Here is a 21783-nt window from a genome sequence, read left to right as displayed (position 1 = left end):
CTGCCTAAATTCAGTTCTGAATTCAACAGTTGAATCATCTGTCCTCTGTGGATTTAGAGCAGTGTTTGTGAAGGTCAGAATTTAGTGTTGAATGTTCAGCAAAAAGAAAGCATTCAGTAGCTCTAGCACATCAAAGACAGGGGATTCCTCAGTGCCACAGAATGCATACAGTGTGTATGGGTTGTGACTAGTGGACACTGCCTTTTAGAAGTAAAATTGCAGTTGGCAGCAGTTTTTATTTCACCCCATGGTATAAAACGCTACTCTGAGAAGAACCAGTTTGTACAAAATGAGTAACCACAAGATCTTTGTTTCCTCATTCCCAGAATCCAGCTGTAAGTCTGACTCAGAAGTTATTAATCTTTGCTGGATAAAAAGGAATGCAATGTTCTGTGAATAGTGCCTGCTTAGTAAGTAATTTTGTTCAAGAATCTACTAGGTACTTTTCACTCTAGCTGGTTATTGGTCATGTAAAGTAAATATAGTTCATGTTCAATAATTACCTTCTAATCCATGCAGTTAGACTGCAGTTTGTAAGGACCAACTTGGAGGCTAGTGAGCATAGCCATGAATGTGGCTCATACTTCCAGTGACAGACAGCAACCAGAACAGTCTTAGCAAGCAGCATATGGGATACTAAGTGGCTTACAGCTGGCAAAATGACACCCTCTCATCATCTGCAGTAGAAAGAATTATAATTTATGAGGTAATATGTTTTAAGTTCATTTGGACCTGAGAACTTAGGAAGAGCGTTAACGAGACAAGGAGTCAGAAGGCTTAAGCACAACTTAAAAGAATTCCTGCAGGAAATTTGTGCTGATCAATCCAGTCTTTTGCTAAGATACAAATGGTCCAGGCTCCTTGCTGTATAGTGAGGCCTTCAGTCTCCTTCTTACCTTCCCTTCTAACCAATAGCAGTATTTTTCTAGTTACGTAACACGGATTCAACTCAGTGTCTTTTTATGTCAGTATTATCCTCTACTTCAAATCAAAATCTGAGTAACTGGTTTTCTTCTGCCTTTATTCTTCCCATTCTAAAGCAAAGGAAAGACTCTTCGTTCAGGCTATGCTAATTGTCAAAGAAAGAGAACATTAATAAGTAAATTCAAAAACTTTACTCAAAATTTGTCTCAGTCAAGGTGAAGGCAATGCACTCAATGTTTTGTTGTTGGGTGTATGGAATCAACACATGTGAAAGTGTTTTGGCCCTTTCAGTTGTAAGCTGTATATATGATCATGTCATTTCATAAGCTGAAGCTCTAATCAAGAGAAACCTCAAAACCACAGACTGTCAATATTATATGTGGCACAAAACACACAGTAAAGGAACCACAAGCATCTCAGTAGCTTGTGATTTTAAAGATTAAAGAAAAAAAAGAACTTACTAGCCAAGTGTTTCCAATTAGGTTAGGCCATTCTAGGACATAATCAATAGAAACACCACGTTGATTTTGCTACTGGTTATTTTGACCTATGTTTTTTTAAAGTAATAACCTGCCAGTGTTTGGACTTTTAAAGGCATTGGTGGGACTACTGAAAGGACTGTGTGACATACACACTTGTTTTAGTTTGGTGTAAAGCAGGAGAAAACATAAGAGGTATAAAAGACATGGAAAAAGGCATTCAAGACAAAGGCTTCTGGGTGGAATTCCAGGTCATGAGATGTTTTATCTGTTTCTCTCTGAGTCAGAATCTGTAAATGAAGAAAGAAGGATGTCTTAGAATACCTTTCTTCATCAACAGCAAAAACAATAACTGAACTTAATAATATGAAACACTATTGCTTTAAGCCCTGAGTCTTTAGGAGTGATTCTATATCACTAAGTAATTAAAATGATTCTAAATATGATTTTTTTATCCTAAGAAGGGTGTCAGCATAAGCAAGTAATTGCTATTTTTCAATGGCTTGGACTCTTAGCACTAGCTTACCTCATTACAACAAAAGGCAATATGTTAGTACCAAAGCCAAATTTTGCTTTGGAGGAGGAATTTCTCACTTCTGGAGCTGATACCACATATAGAACCTGTACTACCTGTAGGAGCTCATAGGAGAAGTCAGATGTAATTAACCAACTAGTTACTAGGGGTCACTGTAGCACCACTTGATAGAAGTGAAAGAATCCTCCTTTGGCAAAAACCCATGGAAGTGGAATCAAGTCCAGCAAAGAATCTAAACTCCCTGCAGCTGAAAAAGGTTTGCTAAATTAGCTGTATTATAAACATAAGATCTGAAGTCTTCCTCTAGAATGAAATAATTCACTTGGCATTTGGTATTGTTCCTATGCATTAATAGTCTTTTTAATCTTGTTTATATATTTTATTTTTCCCATAACTAAAAGGTTGAAATTCAAAAAAACCTTTAATCAGCAACAGCATTATGATTTTGTATCTCATAATCATATCCTCAATAAACTGGTCTACAAGGCAACAAATAACTGTCATTTGTTGGTAAAACATGTATTTAAGATACGCATTCTCATTTTTCTGTTCACTAATTCTGGACAACGACGTTGTAATAGAATTGAGAAGGTGAAGGAAAAGTGGCTGCCTTGGCCACGAGATGGCAATGCCACGTCTCTGGGGAATACTAACTTCACAAGGTTAATAAATGATTTATTTGTCAGAAAAATTTTCCTTACCATTTTATTTCTACTTCTGAAAGAAATGAAAACTCCTTCCTTTTGGCCTTAGAGTCCCTTTTCTGTAATTTAGTTCAGCAGGCATTTATATCAGAACTGGTGAGTTAATTCGTTATTAGCCCATAATCATTATTTATACAACCTCTCTAAATATGGTGTTTACTTTGTTTAAATACTCATTACAAAATTGGATTGGAACAAAGAGAAAATTATCTTTGACATGGATGTATATAGTATAACTTAGAGGTCAAAGTCAAGGTTGTTAACTACAAACTTTGCAGGAAGTAGTCCTACAATTACAAGGCAAAGAATAAATGTGAACTGTATTACTTTCAGATATGTAAATTGAATGATCCCTAACTTACCGGCTGATAGCAATATACAGTTCAAGTAAGTATTTTAACTACCATTTGAAATTGCTCTTTCCTCTTTATTAATTCATTTTAGAAAAACGGTAATGGAAGGTATTCCAGGATACATCCTGCTATGAACTTAAAAGTACTGTAGGACTGAAGGAGACTTCTAGTCTTTATCATGAGTGATGGTCAAATTTAGAGAAAAGCTCCAAGAAAAGATGGAGTTTGAAAGGGTGAGGAAAAGGAGTACAATTTAGAAAAAAGACTCAGGCTTTTTCCTTTTTTGAAGAACAAAGACTGCTTCAGACTGCTGAAGACTTATTTGGTTTTAATCAGTAATACTACCACCTCTTTAAAATTCTGTCCAGAATGTACAAACAAGAAAACTTAAAATTGGGGATTTCTTTTTCTGTTGCTTAGTAGGAGACTCAATGTCCTTCAGTTTCTGTTTGGATAGCCCTCTGAGCTCAGGAAGGCCGACCACCAAAATCCAAACATATAACTTGGTTCTAGATTTTGAACCTTGAGACACCAAAAACAAATATAATAAGCTTTCTCAAAGGACTATTTTTCATTTGCTCTTTGTTCAGCCAGTGAATCTAGTCTGGAGAACAGCTTTGGGCTCCTCCTCAACATTTGATATAGACATACTCTTTAACATCATAGGGACCAGCTGCATGAATAAGCACTCAATTTTCTAACTGACGTAATCCAAGGTTATTTTGCAAGTAAAAGCAAAACATTTTCTTACAATTTGTGTTTTTATTTTATAAAATGATCCAGCTCATTGCCCTGTTTGACATATGTCAATGTCTTGCTGTTAGCATTTCTCTCTTAAAACTGGATAGGTATGTAGAATTTCCTGATCAGTTCAAAGAGAAGAAAAGCCAGTGGCTATGTTAAAACAAAACTTGATAAAAACAAAGGCCTTATTAAATGAATGAAGTCTTTAACAAATAAGTCACCAACCTTCTTGTTGGATGTTCCAAAAAATGCTAGTAAAGGCAGTTTAAAATCTTACTGAATTAAACAATTAGGAGCTCTAACACAAAAAATGTGTAACAAATCAGAGTTTCAATGCAGTAGACTTCTAAAGAATTGAACTAAAGCCCAAGGGATAGAACTTGTACATTTTCTTTTCCCTTTTTCTTTTCACTTCTCATTGCTTTTGTGGAGAAAATCAATTAAATATCTTTACTGTACACTTGATACCATGTAAATTTTCCTAATTTCTGCAACTTGAATTTCCTAAATTTTTTCCTTGCACTTTTTTGATGTCTAATGTGTCTCTTTTATATTTAAGTTTCTCTTGCCAACACATGAGATCTTGTATATTTAATGAGAAAAATTAAACAAGAATTTTGCAAAAATGAGTTTTAAATGCCAAAGCTTACTTTCATTTTCCTCTGCTCTAGGCTGTCTTGAGTGCTAGAAGAAATGCAACAAAATTTAATAAAGCTTTCCTATATTAACATTGATTAGACATTTAATTTAATGTAGCTAAAAATATGAAAAAGAATGTTTTAAAAAAAATTTTAAATACCATAAGTAAAGAAACTACAAGAGTCTCTATAACTAAGATAAAGTGAAGCTTATAATTACTCTTAATATTAAAAAAATGGCTTATTGTAAACAAATATGACTGTCTGGTTTGCTCTTAAATTTTACTCTACCTTACTCTATTTTGTAAAAGACTTGTTTCATTTAAGCAGCTACTCCTATGATCAATTTTAGATTTCAACAGTATTGATAACATTACAAAAATCTAAAATTGCAGTTTAGTTTTAATGATTTCTGATCTTTTTTCAAGTTTGTTAGCTTCAAAAATAAAATTCACACATGGGGAAAAACTGCTATGCTTTCAGGGATTTATACTGATTTAACGGTGATTTTATGCTCATAGCCCTGCTTTCAGAAGTATTACTGAAACCAAACCTAAGGGTAATATGTTCTTCTGAGATGCATGTGAGAGAGAGTTTGGCATCTGGATTTGGTATCTTTAATTTCCATGTCCAGTCAGAACTGAGGCTTTAAAAGAGAAAATAAGTAAAAACATGGCATGTTGCTGAAGCAACTCTGTATGGTCATTTCAGCTAAAGGTCTTTTGTCTCTTCATCACAGGATGTCACCTAGAGCACAGAAAGTATCTGTAGCCCCTTTGCGTTTATGGTGACATTGGAGGAGGGTGCAGAACTGTTTTCAAAGCTCAAAGACCTCACATAACCAGAAGCTCATGTGTTTCCATGCTCATGCTTTTCCCCGATCCAAATCATATTAATGCAGACCTGCATGGGAGGGAAGGTTAAACGATGTGAGCAGCCCAATAACAGAACAGTGCTGATGGCAAATCTTTGAGCAAATGGGATCAAACACTTATTAATTGTCCATCATTAATGCAGCATGTTTTACCTCTGTGCCACCTTTGGTGGACTGCTCATTTCTTTTTACTGCTATGGTCTATTTACATCAAGAGGGCTGAATCAGCTATCTAAAAGCATACATATTTCAGAAATGACTGTACATGGTTCTATAACAAAATATTTGAATGACTAACTAATGAATGATTTTGAAAAGCTTCGCAGAACTACTCCCATAGGTTTGTGTTTTAATTTAATTCTGAAGTGTTTGTTTGAAAGTTTTTTGAGTTTTTTCATGTTTGCCTGTTGCTCACAGACTTCATTATGACAGTTTTTGACAAGGCCATCTGTAACCTTTGACTACTGCAACTGTGTATCATTTGACACTGAATCTGTCACTTAAACCGCTGAAAGTTTTAGGAAAATTTATGGTAAATAAAAATTTTCAGCATTCTGTACTATTTGTCCTCAGTTTGGAGTAAACAGCCCACATCAGAAGAGCTTGGATTATCTTAGAGCAGAGGGAGTTAGTCTAATCTGGAGCACATTTAGCCATGTAATGCTGGGCCATTAGCAGATAATTGAGGTTGCTCAGATCAGAGCAATCAGTATTTCTGTCCTGCTACTTGCACTGTGCCACATAGCCATACCTACTATAACATATTCTGTACCTAATTCTCTCACCAGTTGGTACGTCACATCTGAGGCCAAATTTTCAGAAGCTTAAAATTTTACCTGTCGTTTCACCAGTGATTTTAGGTGACACACTTTGGTTCACTTTTTCATTAACCAGTATGAAGCATCTTATCTGTGACCTATCTGCTCCACTTCATTTCTATGATATAGTTATTTATATCTAACCTAGCCGTGCCCTTCTAGTCTGGAGTGAAAGACAAGGACCTCTACAGCAAGGCTCACCTGACTGGCTTAAGGTGTCTTTCCCACACTAAGATGAATCATACCCCAAACTTGCCTTTTTCTCTGCACAGATTATAACAAGAATGTGCCCAGCTGGTTTAGATACTGACATCTTACTGGGAAAGTCTGAATTGTTGAGATTAACCTACCACCATCACTTATGCCTGATTTTCGGAGGTGGAGAATTCTTCACTGACTTGAGCTGGCTCTGTGGCTACATTTGGCTTTTTGAATGCCAGAGGAAAAGCATCTTAAAATGATTTACTCTGATAGATAGTCAAAATAAGAAGTAGCTTGTGGAACTGCCACATTCTGATGCATCACAGCCAGATGGTGTATGTACTACATCTGCAAATGTTATTCTACCTTTGGGGTTCTCATTTGGACTAGCATGTTTCAGAGGAAAGCTGTGAGGTTGGTTGTTTTGTTGTTCTGTTGTGTTTTGTTGTCTTGTTTTTAACAACACAACTATAACTAAGCCAGGAAAACCCACTAATTGTCAGTATTATTTTACACTGGATTGGGAAAAATGGCAATATTATAAAGGAACCATAAGACTCCAGTATCCCATAGACTGGCTTCTAATTAAAATTCCTCCCAGCTTCAAAACAGTCGGGACTGAAAGCCACTCTTCTTACAGTTTCAGGATGACTGACAAAAAAGTGTTCTGACTAGCTACAAGCAGCAAGCCGCTGCATCAATAGATGCGACCTTTTTTTTTTTAGACCATCTCAACTACTTTCATAATGCTCCAGTGAAGTGATGCTTTATGAATTTAAAAACATCAAAAATGTCATTCCAAAGAGCTGTGTAAGGTACCAAACACAGTCCCAGTTTCGTGTATATTTTGCCTGACAATTAACTGAAAAGCTTCACCTGCAGCTTGGCAATTCATGAGAAGTGCACTAAGATAAGAGAAATATGCTTTAATTTAACATGTCCATTGTGCTGAGCCACTGACTCGGTTGCAAATGACAGCACCACAAATGCATTCAAAGTCCTCTGGTTTGCATGCCTGAAATGAATGGAATTATGAAGCATCTCTCAAGACAACAGACTCGAAGAAACCATTCACATGGGTTGAGAGTTTGCCATAAGGAGGAGTGCTAGCAAAAAAGTCGCATCAGAACACTCATTTGCACACTTAGTTTAAGGCTTGGATCAGGGAAGTATCCATAAAAGTGGATGGGATTTATGTTTGAAAGTCACTTAGCTGAGTACAGGGATTTTTTCAGTGGTACCTATTCTTTATTTCCCCAAGACCAGAAAAGGTGTACAAGAAGAAGAGAGGACGAACAGACAGGACAAAAGTGGCTCACAGCTGCTGTAAATGCAACATTGTGGTGACTAAGAAGGAGACCTTTCATTTCCCAGTTCAGAAGTGCTTTATCCTATGCTTACTTCTTGCTATACTACTGTAATCAAATGTGCTCAAAGGCAGGCTCACCATCAATATATCTGGTGCTACATCACTGCATTAGTTCTGGGAAAAAGCACGGATGTGACAACTGTACCCTTATCAATAAATATCATATAATTTTTCCAAAGTTCTAATTTTTTGCATCACCTCTAGTAGTCATCATATGCAGTATTCAGTAACTCCACTGCATCTTACTACTAGAATTGAAATCTTAAGATTTATTTCAAAAAAAAAAAAAATCTGAAAATTATTTCTGTGTAGGGTCTGTGTAGAGTAAGCACAGGTGACTTTTGTGAAGTTGATGATTAAAAAAAAAAAAAAAACAACTTGTGTAGCTCATTTAAATAACCAGAAGATAAGTTAATTATTTACCTTGTATAAGGAGATCAAGGAGGACATTAGGATCAGGTGTGATTATAGTCTACACCTGTAAAGAAGCAGCTCAATAAAAGTTTATTGGCTGGCTTTTGAAAAGAAAGGTCTACTGGGAATGCTTGGTTAGTTCTTTATGGGTTGACAAGCTTGATAATGAGAGGTACAGTAAGCTGTGCTGTAACCAGCAGAAGGAAGCTCTGAGTATAGGACATAACTACAAGGTAACCGGAAGCATTGTCGTCTTCTTTATTTACCCTGTTTCTGGTGGTCAGGTTGTAGCTTTGTCTCGTGAGCTCCCAAACACGAAAAAGCAGCACAAGATAGAGATCTGTTAGTTCATTCTGTGCCTGTATGTTTAAAAACAAACAAGAAAAGTATTTTCACTCTAGGTGACTTCTAATGACATTGACAACTGGACTAAATTACACAGCTGCTAAATTTATTACAGTCTTAGGCTATATTTTAGTAATAATATCTAATCTTGTGGCTGAGATAAGCAGTACAGCTTTTTATCCCTCTGTTTGATATCTTACACGACTAAAAAGCAGGTACCCTGTGCTTATGTGCTAAACGTGCACATGAGGGAAGTGCGCTGTAGACTGGCCTGTCTACTGGCAGCTAGCATGTTCCATCATGTGGCTGGATAGGTAAAACCAAAATGAAGCCATCTACTGTTCTGGGACATAAAAGGCAGCATTTAGTTACAGATGCATATGTATATTCCTGTCATGACCCAGTATTACATGATTTTGCATTTTGTGCCCAGTGATGTGATGGGAATGGACCTTCAAGAAAGAGGCTAGGATGGGACAACAAATTAATTTAACGTAGTGCTGTTCTCTCACACTTGGGATGCTCTCAGAAAGAAGGAGATAGCATGTGAGCTATATTCAGCCAAAAGGCTCTGGATAAGGTATTGTTGACTTAGTGAATGTAATTCACTTGTTAAGTCTGGATTATTTTCACTATTAATGTTTTATTTTATTTGGTCATCATTAGGACCAGCAGTGATCTTACCTGTTAGCATATTGTGAAGACTCAGTCTGAGTCTTAGCCTGGGGAAAATTTAGAGTTGCTAGTATTACTGAAACAATGTCTTAAAAAATAAAGAATGAAAGTTTTGGAGCTAGGTAATTAAAAAACAACCACTGAGTCTAACCTCCTGCCTAAAACAGAGCATAGGATGCAATGCTGTATGAACATGGCACCTGTCCAGAACATAACATAGTAACTCACTGTAGAGCAACATGACATATTCTGGAGAGTATTAATGAAGATTGATATAGCTCATGAGGAAGAAAGCAAATGTAAAGTACTGATTTGACACAAGCAATGATAACTACTAAGTAACAATAAAAGAAAAAAAAATGGTGTAATTAAAACTCTGTTATCCAGAGCTGTGGCATGTGTGTGGCTTTTGGGAAGAGGTGGCTGCTTTCTTTTTTAATCTAGATCAGGTATACTGTAGATAATTCACTCCTGATTTTTCATATTAGTGATAATTTTCTACATTCCTAGATGGAAGGTCTCTAAGGAAAATCCTGGTACTGTGGAGAATCAGGTGCAGAACTACATGGCATTATGTTTTTCTAAAATCAAGAAATGGGGATCAAATGCTTCTAAAAGTCTCACCTCTCAGTGAGATGCAGCCAGAGAGCTTGACCACCTGTACGTACTGAAGATTTCATGGTGCTTTTAACTGTCATAAATTAAAACACAGCTTCCTGGCCACGTTCCATTGAGGGTAATTGATTCATCCTCCCCAAATTTCCACTCAATAGTTCTAATTGAATTTTTTTTAATAGTGAATCTAATCAACCTTCAGGACAAAACACTTATTTTGCCTAGCTCTTGACAAGCAAGTGTTTTGTTTGCATTATTATCTCTATAATTAAAGTCCCAGCTGCCAAAATTGAAAAGAACTATAGAAATTGATAATTATTTCCATTGTAAATACACTGTACAGTATTGTTGGCTTGGGAGAGCAGCCATGATTCCAAGTCAGAGATGGCGGTATTCCACTGATGAACTCGAGATGAAAAATGTGCGTACATGTGTGCGTTTGTGTGTGGGGGGAGAGGGGAAATGGCAAAGAGAAGGGGAAGTGATTGGCGCAAGCGTGTTCTTCCGCTTTCAGAATGCATGCAGTGCATGCTAAATGTAAATCCTAGCTCACTGAATACTATCTCAGATTTACTAATAGTACTCCTGAAAAGCCTCGTCATCTCTTTGAAAAATGGTAAGCAAAAAGCAGCAGGAGCAGTCAGAATGGTAGCAGCATTGCCCATTAGTTTGAATTAGTCATGCTCCTCAGGGCTTTGATCAAAACACTTGGTTCCAACTCTTCCCCTCGCTTCGCCTCATAAGTTAGGCATTCTGGTACTACTGGGAAAAAGTGTAACTGGCTTGGCATCTTCTCTGTGCTGTAACAGTCCACCCTCCTAGCATATTTTTAAGTTCTCTTCAAGTTGTTCTTCCAGCTGTTGCATCTTTCTCCACACTTCCCCCCTAGGTCTCTGTATTCCTTTCAGAGATCCACTTTCCCAAGCCATGAATTCTTCTCCTTTAGGTTTTCAATGACTGTCTGATAATCCCAGCCTAAGTAAAAGGCTTTATGTTCATATACAGTTTACAGCATAGTGGCAAATCAATCATCTAGAAAATAGTTTTCTGGTGAACACTTCAGTCAAAGCATTCTGGGAAATCATTTACTTTCTTTATGACTAAGTAGGGCCTGAAGGGATGCAGATGGGGAAATATATACTGTTTACTGCAATAATTTGAGAAAGACACTTCTACCAGATTGTGCATCTTCTGCTAGTTGATAGGAAAGACTCTGGCACATTGAATTATTTATTTAGATGAGTAGAAATTCTAAAAGGGCACCTAACCATATGTTTTAGATGCTTTTGGCATCACTAGAAATGCATCACAAATAATATCTTAAAAGTACAGCAGTATAATAAACCACCTCAAGGAAGCAACACAACCTATAAGCTTAATTACTCTGAATACTCTAGCAATTACTCATCTTTGCAATTCATCCCATTTTCAAAATGCCTGGGGGGAAACATGAGCCTTGCAGTTTCTCCTTGTGTGGAATGTGTAAGCATGATGCACTGAATTTCAGGCTAGACTTGAATAAAAGCATCCATTCACATTTTGTAAAGTACTTCAAAGCTTCAAAACTGAACTGTATGTGTGTGGTTCACCTGTGAGCCTTGTTACTTGACTGCTAGTGCTATAAAAGCTGTGCAGAACTAGGGACTGAATCCTACCAGGAATTTGGAGGGAAGCCAAAAATTTTGCTAGACTGGGGGAAGGCAAATTCTATTGTAATTTGCTAAAAAGCCAGTGTCATAAGATCACATTTACTTATGGCTTGCATAGTTGTGTCCTGTCTGTGACTTGAACTCTCTGGGGACGTGGTAACACACAAGTAACAATGAAGCAAGAGAACTCATGCATTTAAAAATCAAGAATAGTGTTTTGAAGCCTTTTTACCCATGAAGACTTTCTTTGATTGCTGAGCAGGTTGGTTGCTTTCGTCAACTCTACCATCACCTATAATGAAAATCAGTACCTCTGGTTTTGGTATGATTAGTTTTTCAGAAAACAGGATAGGCTATCATTAAACTTAAAGTTTCAATATTTTTGTACCTTATTCCTATATTTCTTCCTTTAAAATGTTGATTAAAAAAAAGCCTAGCAGGGAGATGTTCAACGCTTCTGTCACTTAGTTTTCTGAATTTCTCCCCTTACATAACATTGTGAAGGACAAACAGTGAAATCCTTGGCTGCTCTCCCTCAGCGGCTTCTCTGCTTCAATGTTGTATCTACACAAGAAACAAGAATTTTTCCATTGCCACGCTTGATTACGGGTTTTCTCTGTGCAAAACCTCCAGACACTGGGCAGTTCCATAAAATACTCTGGGATTATACAATCTGAGCCTAAGACAAGTAAGATCTCTTTGCATTTATTGAAATCTGCATAAGTAAGCATATCTCTTCCTCACAGTTTAGCAGGTTTCAGTGGATGCTGACATTTCACTACATATTGAAAGACTGCAAGGCAGCAATACCGAAATAGGATTACCGACTCTTATCTGAAGAGAAGCAGTTTCTTACTTGTGAGTAGTGGTGATTTCTGTAATACTCATTCACGTTAAAATCATCCAGATCAAGTGTTAGGCTCTGCTTACACAGCTCGCATGTCTTTACTGCCCCTAGATCAGCACCTGCAATAAGGCAAAAGATTAAATATTTGACTTTAAACTACACTGTGCGTGTGATAAAATCAGAATGAAAAAAACTTTATTTTAAAGCTATTTTCTATATAAGGTTGATAACTTTGAATTGGAATTCTACTGAATCATTTAAATCCATGGAATTTTTTTATACCAAGCACATGTAACAGCGGAGATGATTAGAACAGTCTTCTGATGAATTCTGCGTGGTATATGACTGCTTTGGATTTCTGTTTGCTTTTAAACCATAAAACTTGTAGCTTTTTATGGACTAAAACTGCAGGAATCATGAGCTAAACTGATGAAAGAAGTAATGATGGATTCTATATATAAAACTGTTATGTTTAAGACTTGGTCACTACAACAAAGTCAAGAAATTGTCTGGAATTGTTTACTTGTATTTTCCTCTTGCTATTCTTAAGGCAGTAATAGGTTTAATTTGTCTGCTATCAAAAATCATATGCTCCCACCCTGCAAGTCCTACCCCTTTTCTTCTAAAGGAAGATTAAAAAACAAAAAACAAACAAAATTGTAAAAATTAAAGTTTTGAGGGGGAGAGGGAAACCTACATTCAATGTGCAGATGGCATACTTCAAAAAGCAACTCCCTTGCCCCCCACACATCAATGACCAGAAGCAAAACTTCTGCTTGTTAAGATTCATCTCCCTCAAGCATGCTTCTTAGGATGCGATCCCAATTAGTTCTTTCATTGCTTAATAGACTACCTCTTTTCCTCATTCCAGCTCCCAAACTATCTAAGAAACTCCCTCTAAACAGGATTGCTTCCCTGTTTTCAAGTAGCACTGAGGGGAAGCTTAAATTATTCTGCGAGGACAGGATTTGGGGAAGGTTTGGGAAATGTGACTCACTTCCCTAAGCTGGGGGCAAGCCAGGAATTTAAATGAACAAGGTCTGGCTGGGAACCAAGTACACAGGATTTAACTGATATATTATCTGCTTTTTAAGACCAAAGATACAAAGCTGGCACAAGCTATTATCTTCCCACATACAGGATTAGAATTTTTACACAATCTACATTACATTACTGTGTGTGAGTACTACATACCTATATACAGTCTTTCTGGAGGTTAATTCTCTGGTTATTATTTGACGGTGGCTTTTTTATTTGTGTTTTTAAATATTTAAAGGGAGTAAGCTTAAAATTACACCATGCATTGAGGAATTTCTGAAGTCATAGTATACTGCAGTGCTTAACATTATGGAAATGTGTCTAAAAAAGTAAATACCAAATTGTGTTGTGATCACCTTCAATCTCCTGAGGAAGATGTGGTCCGTATTGTGAAAACAAGCAGCTTCCTGACTTATAAACTTAGAGCAATATAACATCATTGATGCTCTTCATTCAGAATGGAAATAGAAATTATATTGCAAGAATAGTACTTACATGCAAAAAAAAGTGCGCTGACAAGGGAGAGAGAAAGCAAAGTTTAGACAGCAATAATTAACAGGACTCTTCTCTAGCTGGGAGTCGCCTTCCTGAATGCTAAAATTCACCCTGCCTACATTCCTTCTCCCTGCCCCATCTGAATTTTTAATACAGTTCACATTTCATCTCGTTTTATGGATTTCTCATTCAAACTTTCTCAAACTATTAGTCTTGCATGTGTGGTTTATGACCCCTAAAAAAAATTCGCTGTTCACCTGATACTGCTACTAGTTGCTGAAGATTGGCTCATTAAATCTTTCAGCAGTGCGTATCAGAGATCTTGTTTTAATCTGAAGCATGCACTAGAAAATTAAGTTTTTAGTTACGGTGATCTGCTGACTACGTGCCAGGAGCCTATTCAAGTACATTAATTTGTACAGTTACTGTATTAAATGCTTGTGCTACAGGAAAATACTACAATGCTGATCAAGTTAGGAGTTTAAATTTATTGAAAGATAAATTTAAGACTTCACCTGGCTTAACTCCATTAGCAAGGTAGAATTAGTTGAGAGGTAAATCCAGCAGAGGCATCTCAACAGAATGCTCTATATCTTGTGGGTTTCTTTCTCACTTACCTGACTTTATTTTGGCTTCGAGCCATTTTTTGAGACATTTCTCATGAACAAACTGCAGGCTTCCCACACAGCCACATGGCTCTAGCAGTGGATTTGTAGGACAACCTCCAGCAATCTGACATATACGACACCGATCTCCTTCCTCTCCTGAGTCTTCTGCCAGGAGACTATTAAGACATAACAGAAGAAAGGAAAAACTTCCCTCAGCAAGGTCTATAGTCAAATAATGGACAGTATCTCTGCACTAATGTTCTAGGATTTGGAGAGATTTTGCTAAGGACTTTTACTGTATGATGGTGACCTGAAAGCATAATGTGCAACAGTCTGGGATTAATATTTTTCTTAAAGTTGAAAACTGTGCAAAGGTAAAACCTTATAGTCTCTAAATACCCTCTATACTTTTGTGTAAACAACATCTGACAATATGTTGTTGAGAATTATACAGCCACTGTTCTTTGAGAGGAATTGGAGTGTTTGAATACTGCCTTTGATGTTTATGAGGAATACACTTCTGCTGAATGCTCTCCTCATGAAGTTGTGCTGGTATTGCATGCATTTTAAAAACTGGTCCTACGTGGCTTGCTTTCTAGAAATCTTTCTAGATTTACGGCGGTGCAGAAAGAGTTTATTTCTTTGTTAAGAGTGACATTTTAATCAAGTAGGAAAAAATATTATATAACAAACCATTTTAAAGGCTTTCTAATTATGAATGATTGAAAGCAAGTAAACTACTTACTGATTGTAATTTAACATTTTGCATGAAATCTGATGTCTACATTGGGTTTAACAAGCAGACTTCTAAACAAGAAAAACATCAGCCTTGGATTTAACTGTAGATTAATTTGTTAAAAAAAATCTGAATACAAAAAAAAAACACCCTTACTATTGTTCTCCCTTCTTCATATATTTAAACCCTAGCCACATGAAGCTTCATCTTGGTCCTTAATTTTGTCTATCTACTAATAGCCCTCCATGCTGCACACAATACCTCAGAAAACTAGACTCTTCAAGTTAACCTCATCAATAGAATGATTTTTCCCCCTCTTTTCCATCTCCTTCAGGTCGGTCTTTAGTCTAACTAAATATTTTGTGTTGGGAAGGAAGGAAAAGGCTTTTGGCTGACAGGCTGGAGGCTTGTTTAAACGAGTATTTGCAACCTTTTAGTGCAAAGCTGTAAACCTGTAGCTGTCTGTTTCATTCTAAATGTTAACTCCATATATAGTATGGCACCTGTAGGTCTGACTTTCCTTAATAAAAAAAAAAAAGTCTCAGTCTAAAACTTCTGTCTGGCTGACTGCTATGTTCCCTGGGATAAGTGAAAAACTTCAAAACAGAGACAGTTGGTTTATTTCTAAGGAAGCTGACAACAGAAATGTTTCTCTTGATAATATCTCTGAATCTAATTGTTCAAGCAGTTTCTCAAGACAGAGCGAGCAGCTTGTTGATTACAATATAGCAGCAGGGAAACCTATTGCTCCTTCATTCTGCCTTTATTTGAAAGTCTCTGCAGTCAAAGAAATTACTCTGTTTAGACCACAGAAAGAAAACAGGACAAGCAAACACTTAATAATAACTTTGACAAGCAAAGCTGTGCCTCTTAGAACTTGAACTTTTGATTGTGGATGAAATACATAAAGCAGCTGAGCTTAAAAGGGTTTAGTGCTCGTTAAACAGGATCTATCCCAAAGCAAGCCCTATAGAGGAACAAAGTGGCAATTTTTATGACGATCTCTCATTACCATGTACAGCACTGTTGAAAGAGCAGACTTGTGGATTGTGGTGGACTCTGTCACATTGAGGAATCTATTTTTTGCCTCCAACTCAGTAACAACAAAACCACAAATATCTTGGATGTCACTGTCCAAGAAGCTTTAGCAATATTTGCGAATGTCCTTCAGGAATAAAGCAAGCATATGCATGTGATTTGTAGAAGTATTGTGAGGCAAATGCCAGCTTCTGATTCAGTAGCTCTCAGTGTTGCCAACAGAATGACACCCGTAATCACTTTAATACTGGCATGCCCCAGCTACTAAAAGTCATGGTTGTCATGAATGATAAAGACCGAAATATAACTGCAGTAACTATGAACTTTTTTGTTTCCAACTGTATAGAAAACTAGAAAGATGAATTCATGCTCCAACTGCCATTTGTTTATATATGTTAGTGTTTGCACATATATTAAATATACTCCTCACCTTTCCCGTAGTTGTTTAAGTTTCTCCTGATCTGCCTGTGGCTTCTTCACTTCCTCTGAGCTCGCTGACTGGGAGACTGTTGTGTTGCTCATGCTACTACTTAGGTTTTGTAAAGCAAATGCTGCTAACAAAGCAAATGGCATCTGATCATGCAAAGCAGAACCTGTCTGGGGATCTGGAGTGAATCTTGTCTGAAACAAGGATGGGCTGGAAGAATCTAAAGATAAAGAACTACGTGAATTTTGTAAGCTCTCCCCATCATGCGAGGCACCATGGTGAGATGAAGTGTTGAAACCGTTACTGATACTGTCTTCCAGTAAGCTGCTGTCTTCAGGTATACTGCAAAGAGGTGGTGAAAAACCAGAACTTCCTGGAGTAGAAAGAGAGCCTCTGCTGTGTAACAGACACAAGGGTGTATGTGTACTGAATTTTGAACTACCATCCAAATTCAGTGTTTGTGAAGAAACTGTTGCTGAGCTCCTATTTGTTGAGGACTCAGGTCTCTGTGCAGACTGAGATAAGGATCCTTGACTGTTAAGTGCGGAATGTGGTAAAGGCATGGGAAATGTGGATGTGGACAAAGTAACGGAGCCACCATAATGCTTCTGATTGTGTTCATCAGAATGCCATTCTCTGCAATATTTGCAGGCACCAGCCCTATCAGTGGAACTAGTATTACTGTGCCTCTTTGGAACAGACGAATTAGTTGGTCTGCTTTCCAATTCAGAATGATCTGCATCTTCTAAATAATTCCCATCTGGAGTGTACGACTTGTCACTGTCCCTAGATTTTCTCTGCTGTGGTTCAGCAGCACTGACTGTTAATTTCTTCTTTCTTAAAAGCCAATGGGAAGACTTCCTCTGCCTTGATGAAGCAGTTTTATCATCGTCTGTACCTTCTTCCAAGCTATGTCGTTCACCTTGTGCTAAGGATTTTTCACTAGATCTGTGGCTCTGTCCCAGAGTACTAGCAAAGTGGCCGACATTCAGAGAAAGACTTTCTTTAACTGACTGACTGGCATCTTTACTATCTTCCACTTCTTCATGAGAATCTTTCGTGTTTAAGCGCTGGATAGAACAAAAATTTTTTCCTCTTGACCTAAAAGAGGCTCTTTTAGGGTGTAGAAGTGATAAACCACTCAGTCTGTTTGTTGTAGAGGAACCACTAGTTTCTTGGGAAGTAGATATGGATGGCTGAGCTTGTGCCTGCACAGGAGCACTTCCTATTTTGTTTTTTCTCTCAAGCCCTCTGCAATCTAGGTTGAGCTTAGAGGACAATATTAAACTCTTTCTTCCTTGAGATCTCTCCCTGTTCTCAAATGCAGTTTCTCTTGAGGGTCCCGCACAGTCCTGTGGAACTCCAAGATCTGTGTTCAAAATAAAAATACCTGTCAAAACGCTGCTTTGCTTTTGTATCCAATGTTTAGGGCAGGTTTGGAGTGACTTACAAACATTATTCTGGCACTGATGTTATTGCCTAGTTAGTTATAGGTAGGTCAGTTCTAGTATGCTCTTTGTTGTTAACAAAATGAATTTATTCATGAACTTCTCTAGAATGCAGACAAAGTCAATTTTGCTTGTTTGTCAGGGCATGTGTGGGAGCACGTTGAAGAAAGCTAATAAATACTACTACATGATGTACTGGCACCTAAGAAGGCCAATTAATACTTACTTTCCTCCTGGAATGTGGTTCTTGCTTTGTTGAATATGCAGTTTCAGAAGCAACTACCTCTACGTGAGCAATAGAAAATGTATTGCCCACTTGTGTTAAGGGTTTGTTTGTTTCGTAATGTAAGAAATGGGATTTTCAATGTTAAGAATTTTATCGCGGTTGCTTATTATGCAGTAATGTAAACTTCTAGTGAGCACTTTAATCTGTCCCAGTTTGAATGTGAAGCAGAGTTGATTTTCTGTAAGTACTCTGGGGGAGGCCTGCTGTTTGTTATAACCCTCAAGGGCACCTTGCAAAAGAACTGTGTGTTAACATTTATACACAAAACCATATGTTTAGATAACAAACAAAGTTTTAAAGATTCTAATTATTATCTTACAAAGCATGTCACACAAATCATTAGGAAATTGGACAAGTCTCATGAGATGACTGGGAGTCCGGTCTCTTTGCTTAGTGCAAGAATGCAAGTTGGTTGGCTATAAATCGAGTAATTGTTTCCATTCTTCAGCAGTGTAAGAAGCCTGAGAAGGTGCTGAGAGAAGGTACTCATAGTTCAAAATAGATAAAAGGGGTACAGAAGAGGCATCAGTTAACTCTTTTTTTTAAAAAAAAATTTTTTTTGAAAAGGCCATTACTAACCCACATGAATGGAAGTGCTCAAATACAAATTAGGATGGGCACTAAGGCCCTAAACTCTCAAAAGCAGTAATGGCTACTAATGACTTTGCTTGATGTAACTTAGCTTCTGAAAGGTGAACCAGCTCACACTAAACTCTTCCCCATAGCACCTGGACTGATTTTGTCAGCTAGTGTTTATGCAAGCATACACAGCTCCAAGCTGAGCTAACATTTAAAGATGATATTGGTAAAACCTCTCTACACATACTTCCTTCTGGTATCTCCTGGCAGGGTTGCCTCATGCTGTACAGTCTTTAAACCATTTCTCCTGCTCTTTCTCGCCTTCAAAACAATGCATTTACTCTCTAGATAGCAATCTGAGAGTTCCTGAAGTCAATGAAAGTGGTAAACCCAAGATGGTAATATCAAAGAAAGAAAAATGTCTAGTGCTGTATTATTTTTCTGCAGCTGACTCTTTGCCCACGGCCCCAGCAGAGACAGAACTGTCCTAGCCTCAAACAAATTTTGAACTGAAAGTATAATCAATAGTCAGGACCCTCATCTGGGAGATAAGATAGTGGATTCAGTTTTTTAGCTCTGCTAAAATTCATCCTATACAAATCACTTGCTATGCCTTAGCTTCTCAGTGAAATGGAAGTAATCATCAAGCCCACAGGAATGCTGTAAAGATAAACCCATTTAACTGGTGGAGGGTAGTCAGAAACAAATTGGGAGGGGGAGCAGATAAGTACTGAAAATAATCAGGCAAACATGCCTGCATGCATGTTAAGGATGTCAGGGATAAATACAGCATGAAGACAGAAGATACTAGGAATGTGATGGGGAAGTGAGAGACTATATCCCTAGCCTAATGCAGTATGAAGAGAACAGAGACAGTAAGGCCACTGGGATAGGAAGGGCCTTGGGATAAACTTTCCTTTGAATTGCATGTTGTTGATAAACTAAAGTTTGGCTTCTCTCCCTAGAGATAAAACAAGTTACATACATAAAAATATGACATGCAAGCCCATAACTGTATTTGATTTTGCTTTATTTACAAGCACTGAGCGCTCTCTCTCTCTCTCTCTCTGGCTGGAAGGGCAGGGGAAAAAAGAGTGTTTCTATGCTCCAAATGACTGCCTAACTAAATCAAGGCAGCCCTTTACTCAGACTCCTTGTTGATTTAAGTGAAGCTTTGAATGGAAATAAGATTTTGTCCTTATACAGTTACAAGATCAGGGCAGTTCTTAATTTTGATTATACTTTTTCCCCAAATACCTGAGGCCTATTTTCTGTTCTAAATTAACCTAGAGACATGAAATAACGCTGATGTAAGCTGAATTACCTCAGACCTACATGAATGCAAAGTGGATGGATTTATCCTTGATTTTAAAATACTTATTTTTGATGAATGATACTCTTTGAATTAGTGGAATAAATATATGCAGTAAATCAAAACTAGCAAAGGACCTATTCTATTTCCTCTCTAAAACTTAGCAAAACTGTCTTGTATACTCAAGGGCATTCTTGACTGCGTAGAGAGCCCTGAGTGTAATTATCCCCATCAAGAACAATATCAAAAGTTTTCTGTTTATGTAAGCTATTTTTACAATGATACAGAACTGCAAAGACTATTATTCCTGCAAAACTGTTTCTCTGTATGGGCCTGTTTTTTTGTCTCTAGACATGTAGTTGCATTCCCATAATCTCCCCCGAAGAAGAGAGAAACTATCCATCTGCTATGATACTTACTGAAGAATCTTTGTTGTATAAATATTTTGAGCTTTGTGCTTAAAAATGGAATGTCACTTTAAAAAGCAACTTGCTGGCATACATACTGACTTCACTGAAACAATAAACTGATTAGCTAATCCTGGCAAACTTTATATTGTATTCTGAGAATTGACTCATATGCATTGTTAGGCTGGAACTTGTTTAATGGCTGCTATTTAAACTATGGAGGATTTACTTGTTGTTTTGATAAAATTAACTATGATAAGAAATTAAAGCAACTTTCCTGGGTTTTTTCTTTTGTATTTTAAACCCAAATAATTAATTTTAAATTACCTTTCTAATCTCAACCAATTATGAAGTTGCATGTCATATGGACTTGATCCTGTTCTTATTAAAGCCTAGTGAACACAACTGCAAAACTTTGCCTGCACCCTGTAGGAATAAGGCGATTAGAACACACACTTTTATCTCTGGCCTTTGATCCCATGTTTCACAATTAACTAAATGACACATCTGTGTATTCTGCGACTTGTTATTCTAAAATTTCAGTTGTTCTGAACGATGCCTCTAAACCATTCCATGTAAGTCACTAAGACAAAGTTTAGATGGGAATTACACCTCTAACTATACAGTTTTGACTGTCTGACAGTTTAAAAATCACCTAAAAATGCCAGCACAAATTCTACTTTGAAACTACTGTGTTATTAAAAGAGACTGTTTATATGAAGAAAATAAAGCAAATGTGTGTTCACTGCAGTAGTAGAATGATGATGAAACTACAAAGCATCCATTCAGCTTGCTATTTCTAATATCAGGACAAAAGACTTGATTTAAGGTACCCATTACTCACCTGCAGTGACTTTATTTGGGTCAAGTACACTTTTCTCTACTTTTTTAAAGCTTATGTTGGGTTTCAACTTCTGCTTGACTGATATCTTGTCTAAAATAGGAAATTTAAAGCCTCGTTTATTCCCAGACGATTTGATGGCAGATCTCTTTTCACTACCAGAACATTCATTTGCAGAGGTCTAGAAAAGTAAAAGAGGTGCCTGAGCATCATCTACTCTGAGGGGGGAAAAATGCAGTACAAATTAAGCAGTATATGAACAAATCTTTTAAATAAGAAGAAAAGAAATATACTTTCCATAAATAGAAAGTCCCTTTCTCCTCCTCCTCTTTTCATTTTGATCTCCCTCCTAGTTGTATAATATTGTACCAAAGTCAGATATTT

At 37.1% G+C, this 21783-nt stretch overlaps 1 protein-coding gene across 2 annotated transcripts; it reads right to left on the bottom strand.

The window, feature by feature from the left end:
* Positions 1-1070: 1070 nt before the first annotated feature.
* MARCHF10 (membrane associated ring-CH-type finger 10) lies at positions 1071-21573 on the bottom strand. 2 transcript variants are annotated; one of them, XR_009960826.1, is made up of 5 exons: positions 21403-21573; positions 14335-14501; positions 12194-12303; positions 8320-8412; positions 1071-1693 (listed from the first exon to the last, which is right to left on the bottom strand). XR_009960826.1 is itself a non-coding variant. In XM_062595828.1 (5 exons), exons 1-5 carry the CDS (start codon positions 17087-17089, stop codon positions 1565-1567), a joined length of 1059 nt encoding a protein of 352 aa, XP_062451812.1. In that variant the 5' UTR covers positions 17090-17236; the 3' UTR covers positions 1071-1564. The 2 variants fall into 2 exon arrangements, 1 of the variants encoding a protein (XP_062451812.1); XM_062595828.1 differs by lacking the exon at positions 21403-21573 and adding an exon at positions 16530-17236.
* Positions 21574-21783: the final 210 nt, after the last annotated feature.

This window comes from Rhea pennata, chromosome 26 (assembly GCF_028389875.1).
Source record: "Rhea pennata isolate bPtePen1 chromosome 26, bPtePen1.pri, whole genome shotgun sequence".
NCBI classification, from domain to species: Eukaryota; Metazoa; Chordata; class Aves; order Rheiformes; family Rheidae; genus Rhea; species Rhea pennata.
Note: the sequence above shows the minus strand (reverse complement) of the source record. Positions and strands in the feature narration are given on the sequence as shown.

Excerpts from the sequence above, each read along its gene's own strand:
- MARCHF10 (XM_062595828.1), bottom strand. The coding sequence starts at position 17,089 with ATGCCTTTACCACATTCCGCACTTAACAGTCAAGGATCCTTATCTCAG. Across the intron at positions 12,304-14,334 it reads CGAAGCCAAAATAAAGTCAG|GTGCTGATCTAGGGGCAGTA; the intron begins GTAAGTGAGAAA and ends GCCTTATTGCAG. Across the intron at positions 1,694-8,319 it reads ACCTGACCACCAGAAACAGG|ATTCTGACTCAGAGAGAAAC; the intron begins GTAAATAAAGAA and ends CTTCATTTACAG.